Source organism: Procambarus clarkii, chromosome 10 (genome assembly GCF_040958095.1).
Source record: "Procambarus clarkii isolate CNS0578487 chromosome 10, FALCON_Pclarkii_2.0, whole genome shotgun sequence".
NCBI classification, from domain to species: Eukaryota; Metazoa; Arthropoda; class Malacostraca; order Decapoda; family Cambaridae; genus Procambarus; species Procambarus clarkii.
In genome coordinates this window covers 50,712,042-50,735,186 of record NC_091159.1, presented here as the reverse complement: position 1 = coordinate 50,735,186, position 23,145 = coordinate 50,712,042, and the positions used below count along the sequence as shown (strand labels likewise).

Genomic DNA, 23,145 nt, shown 5'->3' with positions numbered 1-23,145 from the left:
TAGGAGACTCGAACCGCTGGCCCCCACGGTGTGGAACGGAAGCTCTTCCACCGAGCTATCAGGAGGCCCAATAGGGAAGACCTCAGAGGCAATCAACTCGTGCCCAGCTGTCATTTGATATACTTTCCCTGCCTCCCTCTCACAAGAAAGTACAAGATAAACAATTTAGAAAGAGACGGGGGACAGGGAGCTGGAGCTCGTCCGGGTTGAGCCCTGAGGTGCCCAGGAGCAGGAGTTTACTCTTGGTATACTCCACGTACACTATTCTTGTGTATATGGAGTATACTCCTATGTATATTGAGTATATTCTTGTGTATATGGAGTATATTCTTGTGTATATGGAGTATATTCTTGTGTATATTGAGTATATTCTTGTGTATATGGAGTATATTCTTGTGTATATGGAGTATATTCTTGTGTATATGGAGTATATTCTTGTGTATATGGAGTATACTCCTGTGTATATGGAGTATACTCCTGTGTATATTGAGTATATTCTTGTGTATATGGAGTATATTCTTGTGTATATGGAGTATATTCTTGTGTATATGTATAAATATATTGCCCTTGATATTTTCCACACACTGCAACAACGAACATAACATGGATAATACAACAGCAGAAACAAAATCTCTAAGACAACAGTGTAGGCAACATGTCCAATACAACAGTGGAAGTAATGCACGTAATACGACAGCAGAGGCAATATGCGCAATCCAGCCGCGAAGGCAATGATGCATAATACAACAGGGTGTATAGGCAATATGCGTATACGCCCCGACCCATAACTCAGGAGGGCAGGTTAAAGGTCACATTACGGCCGCTGTGTCGCCCGAGTCACGCTCCAAGACAATGTAGTCTATCCCTAACGGAGAGGAAATTGCCCTAAATGATTTTCTGGGGGTGAAGGAAGCGAGCGAGCGGGCCCGATGATTCACGGCCCGGGGAGACCTAATGGTCTACCTATAGACCCGTTCTCATTCCTAGGCTGCCTTCCTTCATTCTTTAATTATGAGGTGATGGGTTCTTTATCGTGGGTAAGATTTGTGGTGGTGGTGGTGGTGGTGTGGTAGTGTGGTGGTGGTGTGGTGCAGTGGTGGTTTGGGGCTGAGGTGAAGGTGGTAGTGGTGTGGCAGGGGTGTGGCGGAGGTGGTGGAGCTTCTGTGGTGTGGTGTGACATTAGTGGTGTAGTGATGGTGACGAATATACCTCACAGTGAGGTATATTCCTCATCACTACCCGCTTACCTGTTGGGATACAGCTGCCGCTGTGGCTGTAGTGGGCGTGGCTTCGGTGATGGCAGTGACTGTGGCTGTAGTGGGCGTGGCTTCGGTGATGGCAGCGTCTGTGGCTGTAGTGGGCGTGGCTTCGGTGATGGCAGCGACTGTGGCTGTAGTGGGCGTGGCTTCGGTGATGGCAGCGACTGTGGCTGTAGTGGGCGTGGCTTCGGTGATGGCAGCGACTGTGGCTGTAGTGGGCGTGGCTTCGGTGATGGCAGCGACTGTGGCTGTAGTGGGCGTGGCTTCGGTGATGGCAGCGACTGTGGCCTGTGTTCTGCTGCCTTCCACCTGAAGATGACACACAGGTCTGAGGTGGTGTGACCTCTAAAGATGAAGGTTAGTTCATTTCCTGTCCTGAATTGGTTAATCCCTTCTCCCCCCCTCACCCCTCCCTCCACCCTTACCTTCCCACCCCTACCTCCACCCTTACCCAACCTTTACCTTTCATTCTCTAACAATTCCCCTCTTTCCCTCGCAACACATAACTCTCCTCCTCTTCCCACCCCACTAACTCTTACCTCTCTTCCCCCTAACCCTTACCCCTCCTCTCTTAACCCTCCTCTTCTCCACTTACCCATGTCTACCCCTCTCTCTTCTCCCTTAACCCTTCTCTTCCCCCCCCCTGTTTCCCCTCCCCCAACCCTCCCCAGAACCCTCTCACCCAAACCCCTTCTAACTTTCTTTCCCTGCAGCCTCCCTCAACCCCTACCTATACCCCTCTCCCCCCCCCCACCCTTCCCCCACCCAGGGGATGGAAGTCATGTCAGCACCCCCTCCCCCCACCCCTCCCCCACCCAGGGGATGGAAGTCATAGTCAACACCCCTCTCCCCCCCCTCCCCCTTCCAGATGCCAATAACACATTAACACCCCCACCTCTCACTTCTCAGGAAATTCTAAATTGGGCACCTTGCCTGGTGAGCGGCTGAGAGCGGCCATCGATCCGAACTTGGCATCGATTGAGAACATCTTGGAATGTATCTTTATACCCCTTTCTGTCTGTCCTTGTCCGCATCTGTCTGTGTGCCTCTTATTATTACAGCTTTATCTGTTTCTCTGCCGTGATAAACGATGAGACCTGACTCGAAATGAAAAATTGATAATTGAAGAATGGATAAATTGTTAATAATTTATCTTGTGCCGTAAAATGAAAGAGGAATGAGTATACAAGGAGCAGACGCCGAAGACTGAAAAGAACGTGAAGAAAACAGGAATAGCTCAAGAAAAGAAGGAGGACTATTTTATCTCTTATATTTGAAGTTAAAAATATTAGTCACATTACATTCATTTAAATGAACTTGGGATCTGTCGAGTTTCTGACAGATATAAATGCTTCCAGGAGCGTGCACCTGTTGCCGTCATTCCAGGTCATGAAATCCAGTAAACAATGTTACAGGATATGAGCTGATGGAGTCTATATTCCAGGTCATGAGATCCTGTGGATACTGTATTCCATACTATGAGATTCTGGGGACTATATTTTCCAGGCCATGAGGTACTGGGGTCTATATTCCAGGCCATGAGCTGCTGGAGTCTATATTCCAGGCCATGAGCTGCTGGAGTCTATATTCCAGGCCATGAGCTGCTGGAGTCTATATTCCAGGCCATGAGCTGCTGGAGTCTATATTCCAGGCCATGAGCTGCTGGAGTCTATATTCCAGGCCATGAGCTGCTGGAGTCTATATTCCAGGCCATGAGCTGCTGGAGTCTATATTCCAGGCCATGAGCTGCTGGAGTCTATATTCCAGGCCATGAGCTGCTGGAGTCTATATTCCAGGCCATGAGCTGCTGGAGTCTATATTCCAGGCCATGAGCTGCTGGAGTCTATATTCCAGGCCATGAGCTGCTGGAGATTATATCCAGAGTAATGAGCCACTGGAGATTATAATCCAGGCCCATGAATTGCTGAAGTAAATGTTCCAGGCAATGAACTGTTTAAATCTAAAATTTATTTGGGGAGATGCTGGAGTCTATTTTCCAGGTCTTAATATACTTAAAAATTCAGACATTTCTTGCCATTTTCAGCTAAGTTCTCAATGTCAGGCCAGGAGGGGCTGGAGGCTGTATTAATCTCCAAACTAAGATGAACGCTTTTAATCCTCGTCATAAGGCTTCGTTCCAGCCCATGATCCATATAAGACAATAGTCAGACCATAAGATAAAAACTCATATTTCACATCTTGCCCTCATAAATGATTATATTTTAAGTAATGAACTGCTGAATGCTATATTCAACTTCATGAGCTGCTAGCAGCTATATTCCAGGCCATTTCCAGGATACATAGCAGGTCATAAACTGCTGAAGGTTATATAATGAGTTCCTGGAGCTTATATTCCACCCCATAAGATATTGGAAACGTTTTTCCGGGCAGCAGCAGCTGAAGGATGCTGAAGGATTATACTGGCTATAAACTCTTGGAATATATTTTCCAGGCTATGAGCTACTGGAGGCTATATTTCAATCCAAAAAGCTGACGATGGCCATATTCCAGCGTATAATCTATCATGGTCTGCTGGAGGATATAATCCAGGCAAATGAGATGCTGAAAGTTACATATTCCAGGTCTTGGAGCTGCCGAAGGCTGTCTGCGAGATCACAGGCTACCCGAGACTCTCTCTCTCTCCAGGATCAAGATGTACTGTTCGTCAGTTAAGGACTTTAAAGACATACAGCCAGCTGTATGATATAATATTTCCAGATATGATCTGATGAAGGATGTACTCAAGGTCAACGAATTGATGAAGGCTGTACTACTGGCCCCTGATACTACTGCTATTGTTTCTGCTGCTGCTGCTGAGGGCGCTGCTGCTGCTGCTGAGGGCGCTGCTCCTGCTGCTGCTGCTGAGGGCGCTGCTCCTGCTGCTGCAGCTGAGGGCGCTGCTCCTGCTGCTGCTGCTGAGGGCGCTGCTCCTGCTGCTGCTGCTGAGGGCGCTGCTCCTGCTGCTGCTGCTGAGGGCGCTGCTCCTGCTGCTGCTGCTGCTGCTGCTGAGGGCGCTGCTCCTGCTGCTGCTGCTGAGGGCGCTGCTCCTCCTGCTGCTGCTGAGGGCGCTGCTCCTGCTGCTGCTGCTGAGGGCGCTGCTCCTGCTGCTGCTGCTGAGGGAGCTGCTCCTGCTGCTGCTGCTGAGGGCGCTGCTCCTGCTGCTGCTGCTGAGGGCGCTGCTGCTGCTGAAGGCGCTGCTCCTGCTGCTGCTCCTGAGGGCGCTGCTGCTGCTGCTGCTGAGGGTGCTGCTCCTGCTGCTGCTGCTGAGGGCGCTGCTCCTGCTGCTGAGGGCGCTGCTCCTGCTGCTGCTGCTGCTGAGGGCGCTGCTCCTGCTGCTGCTGCTGTTGAGGGCGCTGCTGCTGCTGCTGCTGCTGAGGGCGCTGCTCCTGCTGCTGCTGCTGAGGGCGCTGCTGCTGCTGCTGCTGCTGTTGCTGCTGAGGGCGCTGCTGCTGCTGCTGAGGGCGCTGCTGCTGCTGCTGCTGCTGAGGGCGCTGCTGCTGCTCCTGCTGCTGCGTTAGAGGAACGACAACTTCCTGCTGGCAATAGGTAGTGTGCCTAGCGGCTTTAAGGTGTGTTGTCCTTACTGGCGCCTGGAATACTTCTCCACATCAACCACGTCTTCATCCACACCAGCCACGTCTTCATCTACTCCAGCCACGTCTTCATCCACACCAGCCACGTCTTCATCCACACCAGCCACGTCTTCATCCACATCAGTCACGTCTTCATCTACTCCAGCCACGTCGTCATCCACACCAGCCACGTCTTCATCTACTCCAGCCACGTCGTCATCCACACCAGCCACGTCTTCATCTACTCCAGCCACGTCTTCATCCACACCAGCCATGTCTTCATCCACACCAGCCACGTCTTCATCCACATCAGCCACGTCTTCATCTACTCCAGCCACGTCGTCATCCACACCAGCCACGTCTTCATCCACATCAGCCACGTCTTCATCTACTCCAGCCACGTCGTCATCCACACCAGCCACCATACTGACTGACTTTCGCCCTCCTGGGCTAAGGTATGCTGAACTCTGTAGTTACTATATGAGTACTGGAACACTTGATGATATATTAGACTTGTATCCAAGATTGACCATGTAATATATCAATCATACAATGTATATATATGATGTAACTATATAACCTGAGCTTGTAAAAGCACCTTCATCACCTTCAGTGATTAAGTGCTTAATTGCACACTAGTTTCTTTATCAGCTACCTCACCCTGTCAGGGTAAATGAGACAAATGTATGTGAATACATGTGTGTGTGTATATATGTATGTGTATGTGTGTGTGTGTATGTATATGTATGGTATAAAGCATATATGGAAGCTGATCAGAATTACATTTCACCTTTGTGAATGTACATTAATGACACTATGTAAAAGACACATCTAATACTTTATGTAGGGCATACGTAAATCTGTGTATCTATGTATTTACGTATGTAGGTTAGCTTAGCATTTTAAAAGCACCGAATCACCTTCTGTTGTTGAGTGTTCAATAAACCCTTGAACTGTATGTTTAACACATCTCTAACCCTGTCCATGGAGGACAGAAGAAAATGTATATATTCTGGTTAGCATTGTAAATGTGTGGCCACGTCTGTGGTAGAAAATAATAATAAAAAAAAAAAAAAAAAAAAAAACACCAGCCACGTCTTCATCCACACCAGTCACGTCTTCATCCACACCAGCCACGTCTTCATCCACACCAGCCACGTCTTCATCCACACCAACCACGTCTTCATCCACACCAGCCACGTCTTCATCCACACCAACCACGTCTTCATCCACACCAGCCACGTCTTCATCCACACCAACCACGTCTTCATCCACACCAGTCACCCTGTCATCCACTCCACCCACGTCTTCATCCACACCAGCCACGTCTTCATCCACACCAGCCACGTCTTCATCCACACCAACCACGTCTTCATCCACACCAGCCACATCTTCATCCACACCAACCACGTCGTCATCCACACCAGTCACCCAGTCATCCACTCCACCCACACGAACCGTTTGTACACATATTGTGTGCAATAAGGTCCCCAGCTGTTCAATATCCTCCCAGCAAATATAAGAAATATTGCCGGAACAAAAATGGAATTTCTCAAGAACTCAAGTTTCCAGCCAGAACTGCCAGAGCAACCAGGCTGTAGTGGGCCGCTCCAACCAAAGATTTCACGTTCTATCCGGGCCCCCCAGGCCGGGCTTGGAGCGTAAGTTCTCTCGAGGGACCCCGCTTCAGGTAAGGTTCAGGTAAAACTGTCGTCATCCACACCCTTGACATAGCAATACCTCCAAGACCTGACAATCATTTCCTTGATTGAGACTTACACGTCGCGGCCTTTAAGGTGCTGGAACGCGTTCAAGGATGACAACGGTTGCAATCACTGTCTTGCTGCGATTTCAGATTGGAAGTTTTGGCTTCTGTGACGGAGGGGCATAGCTTCTTGTCACCCTCAAGCTCTCACTCTTACTCTCTTATGGACGATAAAGAGCTATTATGATGGTCAAAAGTAAAGCAAGAGCCACTACAGTGTTTTCTTGGGGGGTTATAAGTATAAGAAATGGGGTTACCTAGGGGTGATAGGGGGTTGATCCGGTGCCTCTGGGTCCTCCCCTACACGTCCTCCCTATTTCCCCAACACACACACACACCCTACCCATCTCTACTTACCCTGTCTCCCTTCCCTCCCCACATTCTTCTTCCCTATCTCCCCATATCCTCGCTGTCTCCTCTCATATACACCTTCCCCTCTTTCCACCATTTCTCTACGCTTCACTCCATTTCCCCTTGGACCCTCCCCCTTTCATCCCTATCACCTTAGTCCCTCCCTTTTGTCCTTACCCTTGTCCCCAACCACCGCCTCCCCCCCCCCTGCTCCTTCTCTCATAATATGTACCAATAAAAATCCCTGAAACTCTCTGTATGGGTCTCTCAGAAAATATATTGTTACGCTCACTAACAACTCCACGGGAATCCACACATTTCACACTGAATTTCATGACAAACGCCTGGGGGGGGGGGTTGTCTATAAATGATAATGTTTCCTAAAGCATTTAACTTAGGGCCCATCCTGATCAGCTTATGTCCGTCCCATACGACAGCCCATTCACCCTGTAAATTTGTATGAGGCTGGCCCCAAGCGTCTGTCCTCCAAGTTTGGACAAAGAAACAAAGACAAATATGTTATCTTATAGGTGTGTGTGTGTGCTCACCTATTTGTACTCACCTGTTTGTACTTGCAGGATCGAACATTGACTCTTGGATCCCGCATTTCTAGCTATCGATTGTTTACAGCAATGACTCCTGTCCCATTTCGCTATCATATCTAGTTTTAAAATTATCCTTGAGGTACTCCACTCGTTACTGTTCGCCAGTCCGACTTCTCGCTCCTTACCATTACCCTCTGGCTCCTTCCTGTTAGGTAGTTCTTCACCCATACTAGGGCCTTTCTGCTTACTCCTGCCTGCCTCTCAAGTTTGTATAGCAGTCTCATGTGCGGTACTGTATCAAAGGCCTTTTGGCAGTCAAGAAATATGCAGTCTGCCCAGCCTTCTCTGTCCTGCCTTATCCTTGGTACTTTGTCATAGAATTCTAAAAGGTTTGTTAGGCATGATTTCCCTGTCCAGAACCCATGTTGGTGCTTGTTTACAAACCCAATGCTCTCCAGGAGTGCAACAAGTCTTAGCCCAATTATTCTTTCAAGTATTTTGCAGGGGATGCTTGTCAGTGATACGGGTCTGTAGTTAAGTGCCTTCTCCCTATCCCCTTTCTTGAAAATCGGTACGACATTTGCCTTCTTCCAGCAACTGGGCAATTCTCCCGACTTAAGTGATTCATTAAAGATCATTGCCAGAGGCACGCTGAGGGCCTGCGCTGCCTCTTTTAGTATCTACGGTGATACTTTGTCTGGTCCAACCGCTTTAGTTGCATCCAGTGTTGTCAACTGTTTCATTACCTCCTCTGTTGTCACCTCAATATCTGATAGTCTTCCGTCTAAGGTAATCTCTTCTAACAATGGGAGTGTGTGTGTGTGGTGTGTGTGTGGTGTCTGTGTGTGTGTGGTGTGTGTGTGGTGTGTGTGTGGTGTGTGTGTGTGTGTGTGGGGTGTGTGTGTGGGGTGTGTGTGTGTGTGGGTGTGTGTGTGTGTGTGTGTGTGTGTGGGGTGTGTGTGTGGGGTGTGTGTGTGTGTGGGGGGGATGTGTGTGTGTGGGGTGTGTGTGTGTGTGGGGTGTATTTGCGTGTGGTGTGTGTGTGTGTGTGTGTGTGTGTGTGTGTGTGTGTGTGTGTGTGTGTGTGTGTGTGTGTGTGTGTGTGTGTGTGTGTATGTGTGTGTGTGTGTGCGTGTGTGCCCGCGCCCGCGCGTGTGCGTGTGTAAATCACGAAGAAATTAACAAACAATGAACAGTGTGACAATGTCAGACCACGAAGGAAGAATTAAGACAAGAATCTCCTGAAGAACTTTCTTATTTAATAATACATCTTCAGAAGGATCCACACGAAGCAAGTTGTATTATTAAATGCCAAAGTACTAAAATGAATTTCTTATCTTAATCCTTCCATCGTGGTCTGACATTTTCATATATTTTATATACCATAACAAAATATCCACACACACATTTTTAAGCATTATGTAGATCATTGCGACCAGCAGCTAGTAGCACGGGCTATGGTGAGCCCGTAGACATATTCCACTTCTCACAGCGTTGACGTCTATGAACAAAAATGCAGTTTTCTCTCTCGCCGTCCATAAACCGGTTGCCTCCACTTGAAAAATATAGTAGTATCCCCGGGATTATTTATTTGGCGGTGAAAATGAGCATGGTTTGCATAACGGATATTAGGTTAAGGCTGACTTTCCCATCTGCCACCTGGCCCCCCCTGAGCCCCCAGAGCCCTTAAACTTGAGCTGAGTGGAGAACTTGAAATGAGGCTCAAAGCTGAGGGACGCAAGGGCTAAAGAGCTCAGGGCCGATAAGAAAGATATAGTATAGCTTAAAAGAAAAGCCGAGATGAGAAAAGGGTTAGATCCTGTACAGCAGGTCAAAGGTCGGGGTAAGGGGGGCGGAGGGGGGGGGGAGGGAGAACAAGGTGGTTAAGGCGAGACACTTTACACCAAGAGATGACCAAACGTACGAATCCACTTAATTAAGTGGCTGTTTTGTTGTTTAAGATTCGCTACTTGGAACAAAAAGTTTCAAGTAGCACGGGTGAGTCCGTAGTGGACTTACCTGGCACAGGAGCGGGGCTGTCACTTAAGTGGCTGATCCTCCTCTTGTTAAAGTATCCAAGCACACCGCTTCCAGTCCTTAATGAGGTGTACGAGTGTGCTAACAGACCAGCAGTCAGCATGACCTGACCTCTGACCAGACGAGTAATCTTCCTGACCGGACAATACTGGCAAAGCCCAATATTGTCCTCACTGTGGGGGCGAACTTAAAAATCAACATCAAAAACACTTAAATTCGCAGCAAGGGAATATCTTGTGAAATTTAAATTTAATAGTGCGACTCGTTTAAAGTAAAAAGCCACACACACACACTATGCCTTCTGCTAATTGAAACTTGGTTGGTTTAACCTCTCGTGTGGACAGTAGACCAGCTGATACTGGTATCCAGTTCGAGTGGCCGAGGTCGCCATTGACTGTTCAGAAGTTTTAGGCTTCTAGTTATAGCTGTGGCACGCTTTTTTCTAATGCGGACCCTCTCGTATGCACCAGATGCAAGTCAAAATGCTCTCTAGAACGTGATAGTTCTGACGGACTTGTAAATCCATAAATATCTACCACTAAAACTTGGCGCAATGGCGGTAGTGAGGTGTTTCTGGATCTTGTACCCGGATAAAGGAGAAAAAAAAGCCTTTACCGTCGTAATGTCACTCAGTGATAATTGTTCTTAGCAAGTGTCATCTTCAAATTGTCATCTAATCAAATTTTCAAATTGGCTAAATCTTATCAGTTTCACCGGAGGGTCATATTCTACACACTGGGAGAAACCTATTTTCAAGGGACACTGATGTATCAGTTGTTTTAAAAGTTCACGTCTGGAGCGAAAACGGATACTTAAGATCACTTAATTATATCGGTCAACTCTACATGTAGAAACCAGAATTGGTAACTGGAAATACCTCGGATCTATGATTTGGGAATATTATCTCAGCCATTGACACTGCAAAATGATCATAACGTGCAAAACTTTTTTTCAAGTTACGAAAGTTAAAAAAAAATACACAATATAAACCATCAATCAACACACCACTAAAACAAGAGTATAATTGAAGTTACTTCAAGAGAACACGTATTCAATTCGTTCTGGTGTGTTTCGATACTGCGAAGCACACCAGAGCAATTCACAGCCGGGTACCCACCACCACAGCTCTATAAACATGGTCACAAAAGTGCAGGGAACTTCATTGCAGAAGGGAAGGAACTATCAGGAGAGAGTGCTAAGCCATTAAGAGTATATATCATTTGGAAGGAATCAGGATAAGGATTTGGGATGGGACGAGGGGGGGGAATGAATATTGCCTAACCTATTGGACGGTCGGGAATTGAACGCCGACCTGCATGAAGCGAGACCGTCGCTCTACCGTCCAGTCCAAGTACATTGCAGATGTACACACATATATGCCCAGACGTAAGGGAGCCGCTCATCACGTGGGCCGCCACACCACAGCCTGGCAAAGCAAGCCACACGCAACAAATATTACTAAGCAGCTCAGAGAAATTACTAACAAACAAAATATAATTCCACAAACCGGTATTATATAAGAGAAAAAAAATAAAATTATTTGCAGAAAAAAAAACATTCAAATACCAATTACAAAATTGATTAAAAGAGCAAAAAAGATAATTCGAAACCAATATATAACTTAAGGCATACAGACTGAAATACAAAGATGAAAGTACAGCAGCTACCGAACACTCGGCACTCAGAGTAGCAGCAGTTCACCGAGAACGTCAACAAAATCTTGTAGATCTGAGGCAAAGTGAAACTGACACCAGTAATTCCTATCATCATACTATCATGCAAGAGGAGTCACACATCTATGGTTCACCCAATAAAATCAGCAGACTTCTAGATGTTACTACTGCTCGGCTTAGACTCGGTTACAAGTATCTTTGGGAATTTTCATTATCTGCCGATGTAGACCTGACCAAATGTAAAGTGTGTCAACAAAATTATTCGCACACCCTCCGTCACTATGTGATGGAGTACGAAAAGATACGTGAATTCAGAGATAATTTTATAACCAATGTTCCAACGATGTGTAAATATTTCATTCAAAATTATCTGCTACCAGAAATTTTAGCCAAATATCCCATTTTGCTAATTGTAGGTAGTAACCTGAGTGATTGTAACCTATCCACCGCTGCCCACTGGATGGGGGTGGGGGGGGGGCGGTGTGCAGGACAAACATATCAATTGTGACACTAGCTCTCTACATGTCAGTTGCTTAATTTAGAAACTGTACTTGTGGTCGATCTTGAACCCATTGTTGATGTGACAACTTATACTGAATTTTGTAGCTAGCTCATCAAGATTGTAAGCTGCTTAGCTAAATGAATAGTGGGGTTCAGTCCCTGAGCCCATTATGTGCCTCTGTAACCCTTTCCACTACCGCCCACAAGATGGGTATGGGGTGCACAATAAATGAACTAAAATAAACTTACTACATAAGGAACAACGCATATACACATGCGTAGATGGATGACGCACAAAACTCTCGGCCTGTTACACAACAACCTCACAAACACACCACAACCCCCCAAAAACACCACAACTCCCCCCTCCCCAAACGCACCACACACAAGTGTAACCCACACACCATAGAGACCAACAGCCACAAAGGGGAAGCACTAGTCACACTACAGGACACCAGGACACCAACAAACCATACAGATGACAAGGAGAACGCTTAAACAAGGCTCCTCAGCCCTAAGCAACACACTCCGCCCTAAACCATCTACGCCATTCTACAGTCAATTGACACGTGAGACAAACATGCGTCATGTATCTATATGGTACAGCAACGCCCACGGTACAGCAGCAAAAACAAAGAATCACGACCATTCACCGGTACACAAACACGCCGTGTACCCGTTACTCCTGTATACGGTGAAACACCAGAGTACCCAAAACCGCCATTGACAAAGTAATAAGCCCTTTTGATAACTAATTGGGTAACGATGTAAAAAAAGTTAGTTACTTTTGCGCCAGCGTTTGTTTATTATAGGTAATTGCTCTATAATGGCCTCGTGTTCCTAGCTTTTAATCCTTAATTCCTACCCGTGGTGAGGGTTAGTACTATAGCTGTTCATCTTTAACAAGTACAAGACATCCCAACTTTGTTCAACCAGTTCAATTTCAAATTATTATGAACACCTATACCCGTCCCGTGAGCGGTGGTGAAAAGTGTTACAGAGTCACACTATTGGTGTTGCTTGGTAGCACTGGCTTCTGCTATGTCTTATTGAGACCGTACAGGCCAGTCCCATCTTCCGACAGTAGAATTATTAGCTTTCTACCCTGCTATTCCTATCAAAGTCCACCACAGTTGAAGCTGTAGAGTATTTGTTTAAAATAAGTTGTGGCCTTCCTCAAACTACCATTATAGGTAGAGGGAGAAACCGTTGGGTGACGGGCCCACATGCCTAAAACAAACAAGACAAACAAGACAAAACAAACAAACAAAAACACACAAACACACAAACACACAAACACACAAACACACAAACACACAAACACACAAACACACAAACAAACACACAAACAAACACACAAACAAACACACAAACAAACACACAAACAAACACACAAACAAACACACAAACAAACACACAAACAAACACACAAACAAACACACAAACAAACACACAAACAAACACACAAACAAACACACAAACAAACACACAAACAAACACACAAACAAACACACAAACAAACACACAAACAAACACACAAACAAACACACAAACAAACACACAAACAAACACACAAACAAACACACACACACACACACACACACACACACACACAAAGAGCCAGAGTTAAGCCCCTGCAAGCACAACTAGGCGATTACGTACACACCACACGCGCGCGCCCGCACGTACGTGTGCGCGCGTGTATCTTGTTTTAAGTATTAAAAGTATAGGCATCGTCATGAAGACTATACTATGTGTAAATAGTTTACCCAAATGCCGACCAGAAGCGTCACGACTTGTTACGTCACAACGTAACGAGATTAAACGTGAAAATACGTCACGAGCGTCCCATCCCTCGGGAGCTCACGACGCGCATTTCTCCAATTTCCCGGCGACCAAAAGTGCCTAATTTTCAGGGCGCAAATCCTCAAAAATTGAAACCGAAAAAACATCTTTTCCATTTTAAACCTCAGAAAATTATATTTGATTTAGCTATTTTGAGAAGGACGGGGGAGGTGGAGAGAACGAGAGAGAGAGAAGCGGAGAGACAGACAGGATGAGACAGGAGGCAAGGAAGACAGGAGAGAAGGGAAGAAGCGAGGAGACAGTTGTGTTATTTATCCGAGGAGTTTTTAACTATGCGGTGAGCGAATTAACGGCAAGGGAAAATCCCAGTGATGGGAGAGGTGAGGAGAGCGAAGAAGGGAGAGGGAAAAAAGTGCCCATCGAGTCAAAAATCCGAAATAAAGTCTAGTGGTAATTAAAGGAAACTCCAGCGACTGTTTCCCTGCGGCGTTCTGGAGGTGTAGAATGAGGGGCTACCATGGAGTAAGAACAGGGATACCATGGAAGAAAGGGAGGGATTGGTAACAGTGACACCCAAATGGGGTGCACGCACCAGAGGGGATGGGGACGAACGGAGGAGGAAGGGAATGGAAGGAAAGAAGGGAGGAGGGAGAGATAAGAGGGAAAATAGCACACAAAAGCAGTGCACATCACGGTGTTGGGTGCACCATAGAACAGCAGTAAATGCGTTTACAGCGAGTCAGGAATCTAGACACCAGGCGTGCACTCAGTGCTGGCCAGCTTAGTGCTCATGCAGTGCTGCTCAGCTTAGTGCTCACGCACTGCAATATTCAGTAAAATTAAGTAAAATTCACCACTTCAGTCAAATTCCACCCCTATTTCATGTGGGGTTTTGCATGTCAGTTTTAACAATATTAAAAGACACGCAATACAGCACAACATTACAGCTAAATTATGTAAAAGTCTTATCGTTACTACTCTCAAAACAGTATAGTTCTATGCAAATTATATATTTACAAACTACCATTTTATTCTTAAATAATAAATTCCAAAGACAACAGTTCATTTCTAAACTTTATTAAAATGTTTGAGCATAAAATATATAAAATGAGAGTACACAGCCTTAATTTATTTACTCCTAAATTATCTAGTAACGCTTTTAATAAAATTTAACACTGACAAACTTAGCTTCCTTGACAAAATTTCAGCTATAGTCCACCTTCATTTATATGTAACATTAAAATTTATGGCACTGCACTAAAACTATTGGAATAGTGCTGTCATACACCAAATCTTCCAAGCACCGAAGATGTGTATTCATCTTGATACAGAAATGGTTTACGTCAATTATCTGGTCTATAACATGGAAATGAATATTCATATAATATATTTAGGGTTCATTATCCTCAAGGATATTATATGGTCAAGAAACCCATCTCTCGTGATCAAGGATCACTGCTGGGAGAAGTTGGTATGACGAGTCCACATCGCGAGACGACGACGTGGCCACGGACGCTGTTTAACACCGCCTTCTCTATGGTGTCCAGGTCGGTCACAGTTTCGCCAACCACGCCGTCAGCAGGCAAGCCATTACACTTGCCAGTACACACAATGAACCATGTAACTTCTCCCTCGCCGGGGTCTCCTGTAGCCACCACACCACGGCGACACAGTCCTCTCGATTTCTCCAAGTTTCCCGTCAGTAACTCTATCCAATGTTCATCTGAGCCTGCATAATAGCCCCCGATTACATAATAGCCTTCAGAGTGGCCGGAAACAATTGAAGAGCACTGTTGGAGCACCGTGTCGGTGTAGGAGGGTCCGAGGGTGCCCAGACACAGCGACAGGAACTGCTGGACGCGCCGAGTGCTGTCCGCCACATTGACAAATATCTTCCCCAAGCACCGTCCTTCAACACTGGCCTCCAGGAAAGCCATGGGCCGGGCTGGCAGCATGTTTACCAAATATCTCCACTGCAACAAAATATTCAAATTATAGCCGAATCATATTTCTCACACCAGTTACGTAGAAACTCACCATAACTACACTATAACCCTCATTTAATTCGTAGGCAAGAGTAACTATAGTACAGGATGTCAAAACTAAAAAGAAAGTTATTCTTGTATGTCTTAGACAAGAGTGTCCAAGATGAGTGTATCCAGCGAGTTAACGTCGACAAATGAAATACAAGGTAACCAATGAGTATAAACAAATTAACCAGTTAACCTTATGTGGCTCATAAACAAACTGACTAAACATTTTCCCTTTCCTGTTTAGACGACACTAAAGGCCTAACTGGGAATTTGTTTAGGCCGGAGCAAGAGTTTATTATTGGTTAAAGATCCAATTCTCAAAAATTCAGCCGAGGTCGTTCGTGTTGTAAAGTAAGACTGCTTGCTGATATGTACTTTGCATCCGTGATCAATTTGCAATAATCGCAGTGAAGAGTAGTTAACTCACTGTAATGTGAGGAAAACGGTACTAGGAATGGGGGATGCTATTAATAGTAACCAAGTAATTACTAAAAACTTTTCCTATTCCTATTGGGATTATTTTCCTTTAAAGATTAGTAACTAGTCTCGAGGAAATTAATATATCGAGGCAAAGGACCTTTGAGTACACGTTACTTGCCTAAAATAACTTTAATGTCGTACTATTTTCCCAAAATATTAAAACAATCAACACAACCGATTCATTTTAATGTTAAGTAGTTCTAATGAAGACTTTAAACATTTTTACTATAATTAGACAAATTTTAGGTTAAAGGTGACATTCAGAACACCTCATTCCTGACAGTTATCACAATATCCATTAATCTGCAAACAATGTTTCAGAGCATCATTATAAAATTACCAGATTATCCATATTTCATAATATAGAAACAAAATGGAAAGTTTCACTTAACAGGGAAAGTTCCGGCCACTTCTACCGGATTAAAACTAGCCAATAAAAGTATGGAATAGTCAGTTCGCATTATGAAAGCCTACTTTCATAATGCTCATGTGAATTATATGTTCAACACGTTCACTAGTATTATAATCAAAGTTGCTACGATTCAAAGGCAAGATTAGTACCTTGAGGTGCTTCCGGGGCTTAGCGTCCCCGCGGCCCGGTCATCGACCAGGCCTCCTAAAGGAAGTAGAGTGAAAGTAGAGTGTAGTAGAGTGAAAGGAAGGCAGAAAGATGCCAGTTTTGGCATTAGAGAAATGAACATTAGGAGCGTTTACAGCAGCTATCCGGGAGATGCATTTAAAACGTATATCGAAGCATTATCTGGAGTGCATATGCGCTAGCATTTTAACGGATCTTCCTCCACAGGCACTCAAGAAAATTGGAGAATAAACATAATTTATTCGAACTATTACTAGCTGCTGTGTTTAGCCCTGAACACAGCTCTTCGGGATAATTTACTACAAGGTAATAAAGATTTTGAGGTTTCTAAATTTAACTTTCTTCCGCTGTGTACGTTTGTGCCAGATCACGCAGTCTTATGTCGCCAAGGAGCAGTGTGACGAGCAGCATTGGAAGGAAGCGTGACACTTGTTACAGTTCTCAAAATGTTACGAGAAAAGTGTAGCAGTGGACGCAGACCACTCAGTGGACGCAGACCACTCAGTGGACGCAGACCACTCAGTGGACGCAGACCACTCAGTGGACGCAGACCACTCAGTGGACGCAGACCACTCAGTGGACGCAGACCACTCAGTGGACGCAGACCACTCAGTGGACGCAGACCACTCAGTGGACGCAGACCACTCAGTGGACGCAGACCACTCAGTGGACGCAGACCACTCAGTGGACGCAGACCACTCAGTGGACGCAGACCACTCAGTGGACGCAGACCACTCAGTGGACGCAGACCACTCAGTGGACGCAGACCACTCAGTGGACGCAGACCACTCAAGTCTGCTGTGTAGGCGTTTCGGTAGAGGAACAAGACAATTTTTTAGGTTATAACTTCCGAGGGGGCTTACAAATTTGTTATTAGAAATCTAAAAATAGACGCACAGTAAAACGATAAGATTGTTACACGCGGGATCATCGTAAGAGGAAACGAGTCGATTCATCAGTACCGTGGAGCACTTAAGAGCGCCAGCATGCGTTCTAAAATTCAGCCCTAAAAAGCCTTTTAGAGAATCGCCCCACAAATTGTCTCCAGTTGAAGTCTCTCAATAAACGGAGGGTCGAGGCGGGGAAAATCTATATGAAAATTAAATTCAAGGGAAAGAGGAACACTAGGTGGCACCTCTACAACAGTGTGTCCCACTTAGTGAGGAATACAAAGGCAATCAGGCCGAGGCTTAACAAAAGGTCAATGGCGGGGATAGTCGCAAGCAGGCGGCGCTGGTGGTATATTAAGGCAGCCTGTCCTCCTACAAAGATTATGGGCTCACCATAGCCCGTGCTACATGGACACTTCGGCCTGAGTAGTTAAATCTAAAAAACAATAACATCTTACAAAGAATGTCATTTTTTCGCTCGTATGAAAGTCAAGCAGAAAGATAAAAAATTGTCTAACTAGAAAATGGAAGCGGCTCGCGAAAGTTACGTAATATTTCCGTTTTCTGTTTTGGGTCCTCTGGTAGGTTAGGAGAGGACACTGTACATTGCCCATTTTTTTTAAGTTGGGGAAACCTTAGGAGGAGGATTAAGGAGGAGAGTGGGAGGAGCAGAGGGCAGCAGACAACATTAAAAGGGACGCCAATTATCTCCGCAAGAAACAGGATTAAGGATTATTAACAAAACTTTATAGAAAGATTGTCATTAATTTACATAGAGATTTAATAATATAGTATATCGTAGCAAGAACTATATTGCCGTGGCAGCACAATTTAAATGTATTTACAGCAATACAAAACCATGAACATACCGGTATGACAAAGTCAGCAGGACAGTACTGGTTGGTGAAGGCGGAGACCAAGATCTTGCCATCCTCGTAAGTGACCTGCGCCCAGCGACCTTCGTGAATCGCACTCAGCCTCAGCGGTTGCCAGCCCACCGAGGCAGCACACAGTCCCATCATGCAGGGGAACCTCGGTCCAAACGGACGCGCTCTGGCAGGAGACATTTGCACCGCCGAAGCATTACGTCCTTCAGCACTGGAGTCTTCGTCGTCGTGTCTAGGCAAGCCGCAGGTATGAGCGAGTTTCTTAGCCAGAGTGAGTAGACGATCCTGCTGGTGTTCCCGCGCTAACATCGTCTCTATCCCAACACCGTGTGTGGCACAGGGTCTTTGCAAGCTCAAACTCTTCCAAAGAAGTTCAGACTCCAAATACACAATTTCTCTGTCAATCTTGAACGTGGTTAACAGTGAGGCTACCAACTCTTCTACCCTCGACTCTGACGAAGCTTTCAGGCCTTCAACAATACTGGCAATTTTATTCCTCTTCTCTTCCAAAACTTTACTCTTGTCGGCCTCAAACACACTGACGGGAACCACGTCGTGAGTTGCCTCGCGGTGGTCAGCCAGACACGCCCCACACCCCGCCACCTGGCAGCGCCGACACCAGCCCTTGAGACGTTCATGGTGGTAATGGCACATATCTGGCTGTGGAAGAGAAGCGCCTCTACGTTATAAACTGCGACCCATCCCCCACACCCAAGGCCGGGCCAAGGCCGGGCCAAGGCCAGACTTTCCCTTCAGTTTTCCCCACTAGCTTCGGGTTTTCGTTTTTTATTTGTAAAAACCTTTTTAAACTATATTGCTTTGCATGCTAATCTGCTTTCTATATACTCGTGTATAACAGTGAGGCAAGGAATATAATCCTATTCCCTCTTTTACTCTCGCCTCTGTCTCCTTTATATCATACTTAAGACTGATCTGGTCTTTTACTACAAATATATGATACTATACTAACTTTTAGGCTTAAAGAAATCCAACAGGAGCCCCAATACCCTGGCATAGAGCCCCAGACACTAACCAACAGGAGTCCCAATACAGATAACCAATATCTTTAGTCGTGTCAAGACCTACCAACAATGCCATGTCCTTTTTTAATTCCTCCGATAAGTGTAGCAAGGAGAAGATGCAGGAAAGTTGTCTAGGATTGGTGTTGTGCAGGGTTCGACACACGGGGCAAGCGACGCCCTCGTTGGTCTGGAGTCTGACCAGACAGTTACGACAGAAGGTGTGGCCACAGGGTAGCGCCACTGGTTCGTGGGTGTCAGAGACGTACTGTTCCGAGCAGACGGAGCACGTCACCTCGTGCTCCATGAGGACCGCTGGCCGTACCTGTACCACATAACTTCACATTAAACGGCTGCCATATACAAACATGTTGGGCAGAGTTACACTAAGATAGTTAAATTCATACAATTGCATGTCGTATAGGTGTAAAATTCGCTATGCACAGTTCTCTGATAAAGATTAAGCAACCCAAGAGGTGGCACGGGCATGAATAGCCCGTAAACAATTCTCTCACTTCAGCAATGAGTGAAAATTATCTAAAATATAATCTTAAAACAGCACATTCGTGAACAAATGTGCCTCAGAATAGCGTCATTAAATCAAATCTTTTTATGTGAACTTTGAGTCCTTCGGGCTCAATTTGAGAGTCTCAGTCTTATTACATACAAGAACGTACGCCAAGTGTACGTTTAGTGTACGCCAAGAATCTATTAAGTTACCACTAGTCCGCACCGAAGAACAAGTCTATTATACATTCTAAGAAGCACCTCAATTGCAAAATACAATTGGCCTACTGTATAAAGTTTTTATGCTCAAGATTACTGCACATTACTCTTTTACAAGGAAGGTTTTACGGTGTAACCTGCTTCAGAGAGCAAGTCATAAAAATATTGATCATGGGTTACATGTAGTTACAACAGCCCTAACGATGTGATTACTAGGGGCCAGATTCACGAAAGCACTTACGAACGTGTACATCTTTCCTCAATCTTTGACGGCTTTGGTTACATTTATTAAACAGTTTACAAGCATGAAAACTTCCCATTCAACTATTATTGTTATAAACAGGCTCTTCGGCTCAGTTATTGTTATAAACAGGCTTCGGAGCTCATTAGCTGTTTAATAATTGGAAACAAAGCCGCCAAAGATTGAGAATAGATGTATAGGTTTGCAAGTGCTTGCGTAAGTGCTTTCGTGAACCTGGCCCCAGCCCAACAGCTCCCCGACTTGCGTGACCTGATAGTGGGTACAGCCCAATGGGGCGGGGCTTAGATAGCCATGCCGATCCCCCCGCCCCCCCCCCCTCCCCCTCCTATGCACACTGCGCCACTCAACTCTATACAAGTGGCTTTTTAATCGACATACGGGTAAACAAGTTGAAATAAGTCACATATTGCCAACTATCATTACACGTTAACCCAACGTAGTATAATCTTGCAGTGAAAGTCGACACTCAAATTATATACCTGATCTACACACACCTGTCGCCGACAACCAAGACTGTCAGCAATTTTACACACACAAGTGAACATCACACGTGTAAAACAAACGAGTGCACACAGACATTTCACTCAAATCACTGAGAAATTAAAACTTCCCTCAAACACTTTACACAAATTCACTCAAAGCCCTCAAATTGTCCTCTCCCGCACACCCCCGCACACCCCCGCCACACACCCCGGCACTGCTCCCCGCCACACACCCCGGCACTGCTCCCCCCCCCCCTCCCACACGCATACTTCGACATACTAACGGACAAATTGACAAGACCAACACCACTGTCTTTGGCGATACACTCGGAAGATCCAGGAACACACAGAGATCAACACCTACACCCGCGCTACACACCCCCTGGTCCTTCACTTCACACCCCAGCACAAGGCTCCCTCCCAAGGCTGTGGACTTCCGAGTTTAGTTCTCAGTGCGTGTGAAGGCGCTCAGTTGTAAAGTAGAACAACCTTCACGAGGACTCGCCAGCACTTCGCTTCCGGAGCCTCGACCAGGCGACAAGTCAGCTGAAGCTCATGGCTCATACGCTCAAATATTCTCCATAATCTATTTTCCTGTCCACTTCCTCCCTTAAATAAGTAATATTTATACTCACAGGGCCCAGGGAGCCCATGAACTCTGCTTAGGACTGGGGATTTTTTTTAGTACTGTGGCGTTACCTATTAGGCGTTTTATTGAGGGATAAGTTTTTGACCCCCTACAGGGCTGCCACCAAGGTGTCCTGCAAGGATTTACTGTTGTCAGTCAAGTTAAGACTCACTGGATCTGGCTAGTAATAAAATGGGTGACAGCGGGTGCTTGGCATGAGGGTTACGTCAATTAATTACTCGGGTTTCATGTCCCCGACGACGGCGCATCACACCAACGGTCGTTAGCAACGTTAACGACACTACAGAATAATGCATACCAGAGGCCGATGCTTCAAACATTGCTACTTATAAGTCCATGTAATGTTTAGACGACACTAACTATTCAGTGTTGGTTCAGAACGATAACCCTAAAATGAGACTAACCTTGAGTAAGGAGCGGCAGCCGCAGCAACACTAGGAACACTAGCAGGCAGCTCCCACCTTGTAACCCGTGCCCAGGCTGTGTTCATTCCATCCAGCGGCCGACCCCATGACGCGTTCATCAATGTTAACATACTATGCATTAAAAATAGCTTTGTTCTCTTATTTAAATCAATATTATTATTATATTAATGTTCTGTGTGTAGTTAGGCATAGGTTAGGTAGGGGCTTAGGTTCCGTTGGCGATTATTTGTATTTAAAGTCAACCCGTCCTCACACTAGGCTGTTTAAAGCAGCGGCCGTCCTCCCCAGACTCATTCGTCAATTTTAACATACTGTGTATTAAAAGTTGGGTTGTTCTCATATATAAACTAATATTCTTATACATAAAAATTAAATGTATAATTAGGCACAGGTTAGGTTAAGTGTTAGGTTCTGTTGGTGATTATTTCTACTTGATCTACGTGGGTGAAGCATTTACAGCGTTGTGGTTCAAACAAAATTTGTCAGCGAAACACTTGTTCCGGAAGTGTTCAACACGTCATCAGTCCAGTCCTTCCTCCAAACAAAGACCCAAAGTCCATTCCATCCACCCGCCAAACCCCCCCTGTATATGAATGAAAAGCGGTTTACACACGACTCACAACTGCTGACATTCGAACATATCCGGAACAAGTGCTTCACTGCCGAATTTTGTTCGGAACACAACGCTGTAAATGCTTCACGCGCATACTACAAATACAAATATTCGCCAACAGAACCTAAACACCTAACCTAACCTCAGCCTAACTATACACACAATTCTAATACATAATAAAATAAATTTATATTTGAGAAAACGCCAGTTTTGAATACACAGTTTGTTAACATTGATGACGGCGTGGGTGGGGTCGACCGCAGCTGGGAAGACCGTAACTGGAAGAGAGAAAACAAATAATTGACAACAGAAACACCGTTAAACTTTTACAACTAACAGTATGAATGTGGTCTTGCTCTTCTCACAGAGAAAACAGGCCCTGTGCCCCCCCCCCTAAAAAAAGGAAAATAGCCTAAAAAAAATCCAATAATTAGAAGGTCGACAACTGGAGATAATTCACATACCTCGGTGTAAGTATTAGCAGTGAAAGACTAAAATATCTAAAGACATTTGCTGGTAAACACGCAGGTATTTAATTTCAAATATTCCAGAATGTTCTCCATGTTGTTTAT

General features: G+C 45.4%; 3 protein-coding genes across 5 annotated transcripts; all 3 read right to left on the bottom strand.

Annotated features, from left to right (window-relative positions):
• Nucleotides 1-288: 288 nt before the first annotated feature.
• Nucleotides 289-1,728, bottom strand: LOC138363368 (uncharacterized). Its single transcript, XM_069322398.1, has 3 exons — nucleotides 1,711-1,728; nucleotides 1,248-1,568; nucleotides 289-477 (listed from the first exon to the last, which is right to left on the bottom strand). The coding sequence occupies exons 1-3, from the start codon at nucleotides 1,726-1,728 to the stop codon at nucleotides 289-291; spliced, it is 528 nt and encodes a 175-aa protein (XP_069178499.1).
• A 3,111-nt stretch (nucleotides 1,729-4,839) lies between these two features.
• LOC138363367 (uncharacterized) lies at nucleotides 4,840-7,554 on the bottom strand. Its single transcript, XM_069322396.1, has 3 exons — nucleotides 7,510-7,554; nucleotides 5,920-6,337; nucleotides 4,840-5,276 (listed from the first exon to the last, which is right to left on the bottom strand). The coding sequence occupies exons 1-3, from the start codon at nucleotides 7,552-7,554 to the stop codon at nucleotides 4,840-4,842; spliced, it is 900 nt and encodes a 299-aa protein (XP_069178497.1).
• Nucleotides 7,555-14,570: 7,016 nt separating this feature from the next.
• LOC123750104 (E3 ubiquitin-protein ligase TRIM11) lies at nucleotides 14,571-22,095 on the bottom strand. 3 transcript variants are annotated; one of them, XM_045732223.2, is made up of 4 exons: nucleotides 21,940-22,095; nucleotides 19,484-19,741; nucleotides 18,380-19,057; nucleotides 14,571-15,482 (listed from the first exon to the last, which is right to left on the bottom strand). In XM_045732223.2, exons 2-4 carry the CDS (start codon nucleotides 19,721-19,723, stop codon nucleotides 14,955-14,957), a joined length of 1,446 nt encoding a protein of 481 aa, XP_045588179.2. In that variant the 5' UTR covers nucleotides 19,724-19,741; nucleotides 21,940-22,095; the 3' UTR covers nucleotides 14,571-14,954. The 3 variants fall into 3 exon arrangements, with proteins under 3 accessions (XP_045588179.2, XP_045588184.2, XP_045588180.2); XM_045732228.2 differs by lacking the exon at nucleotides 21,940-22,095 and adding an exon at nucleotides 21,281-21,409; XM_045732224.2 differs by lacking the exon at nucleotides 21,940-22,095 and adding an exon at nucleotides 21,266-21,389.
• Nucleotides 22,096-23,145: the final 1,050 nt, after the last annotated feature.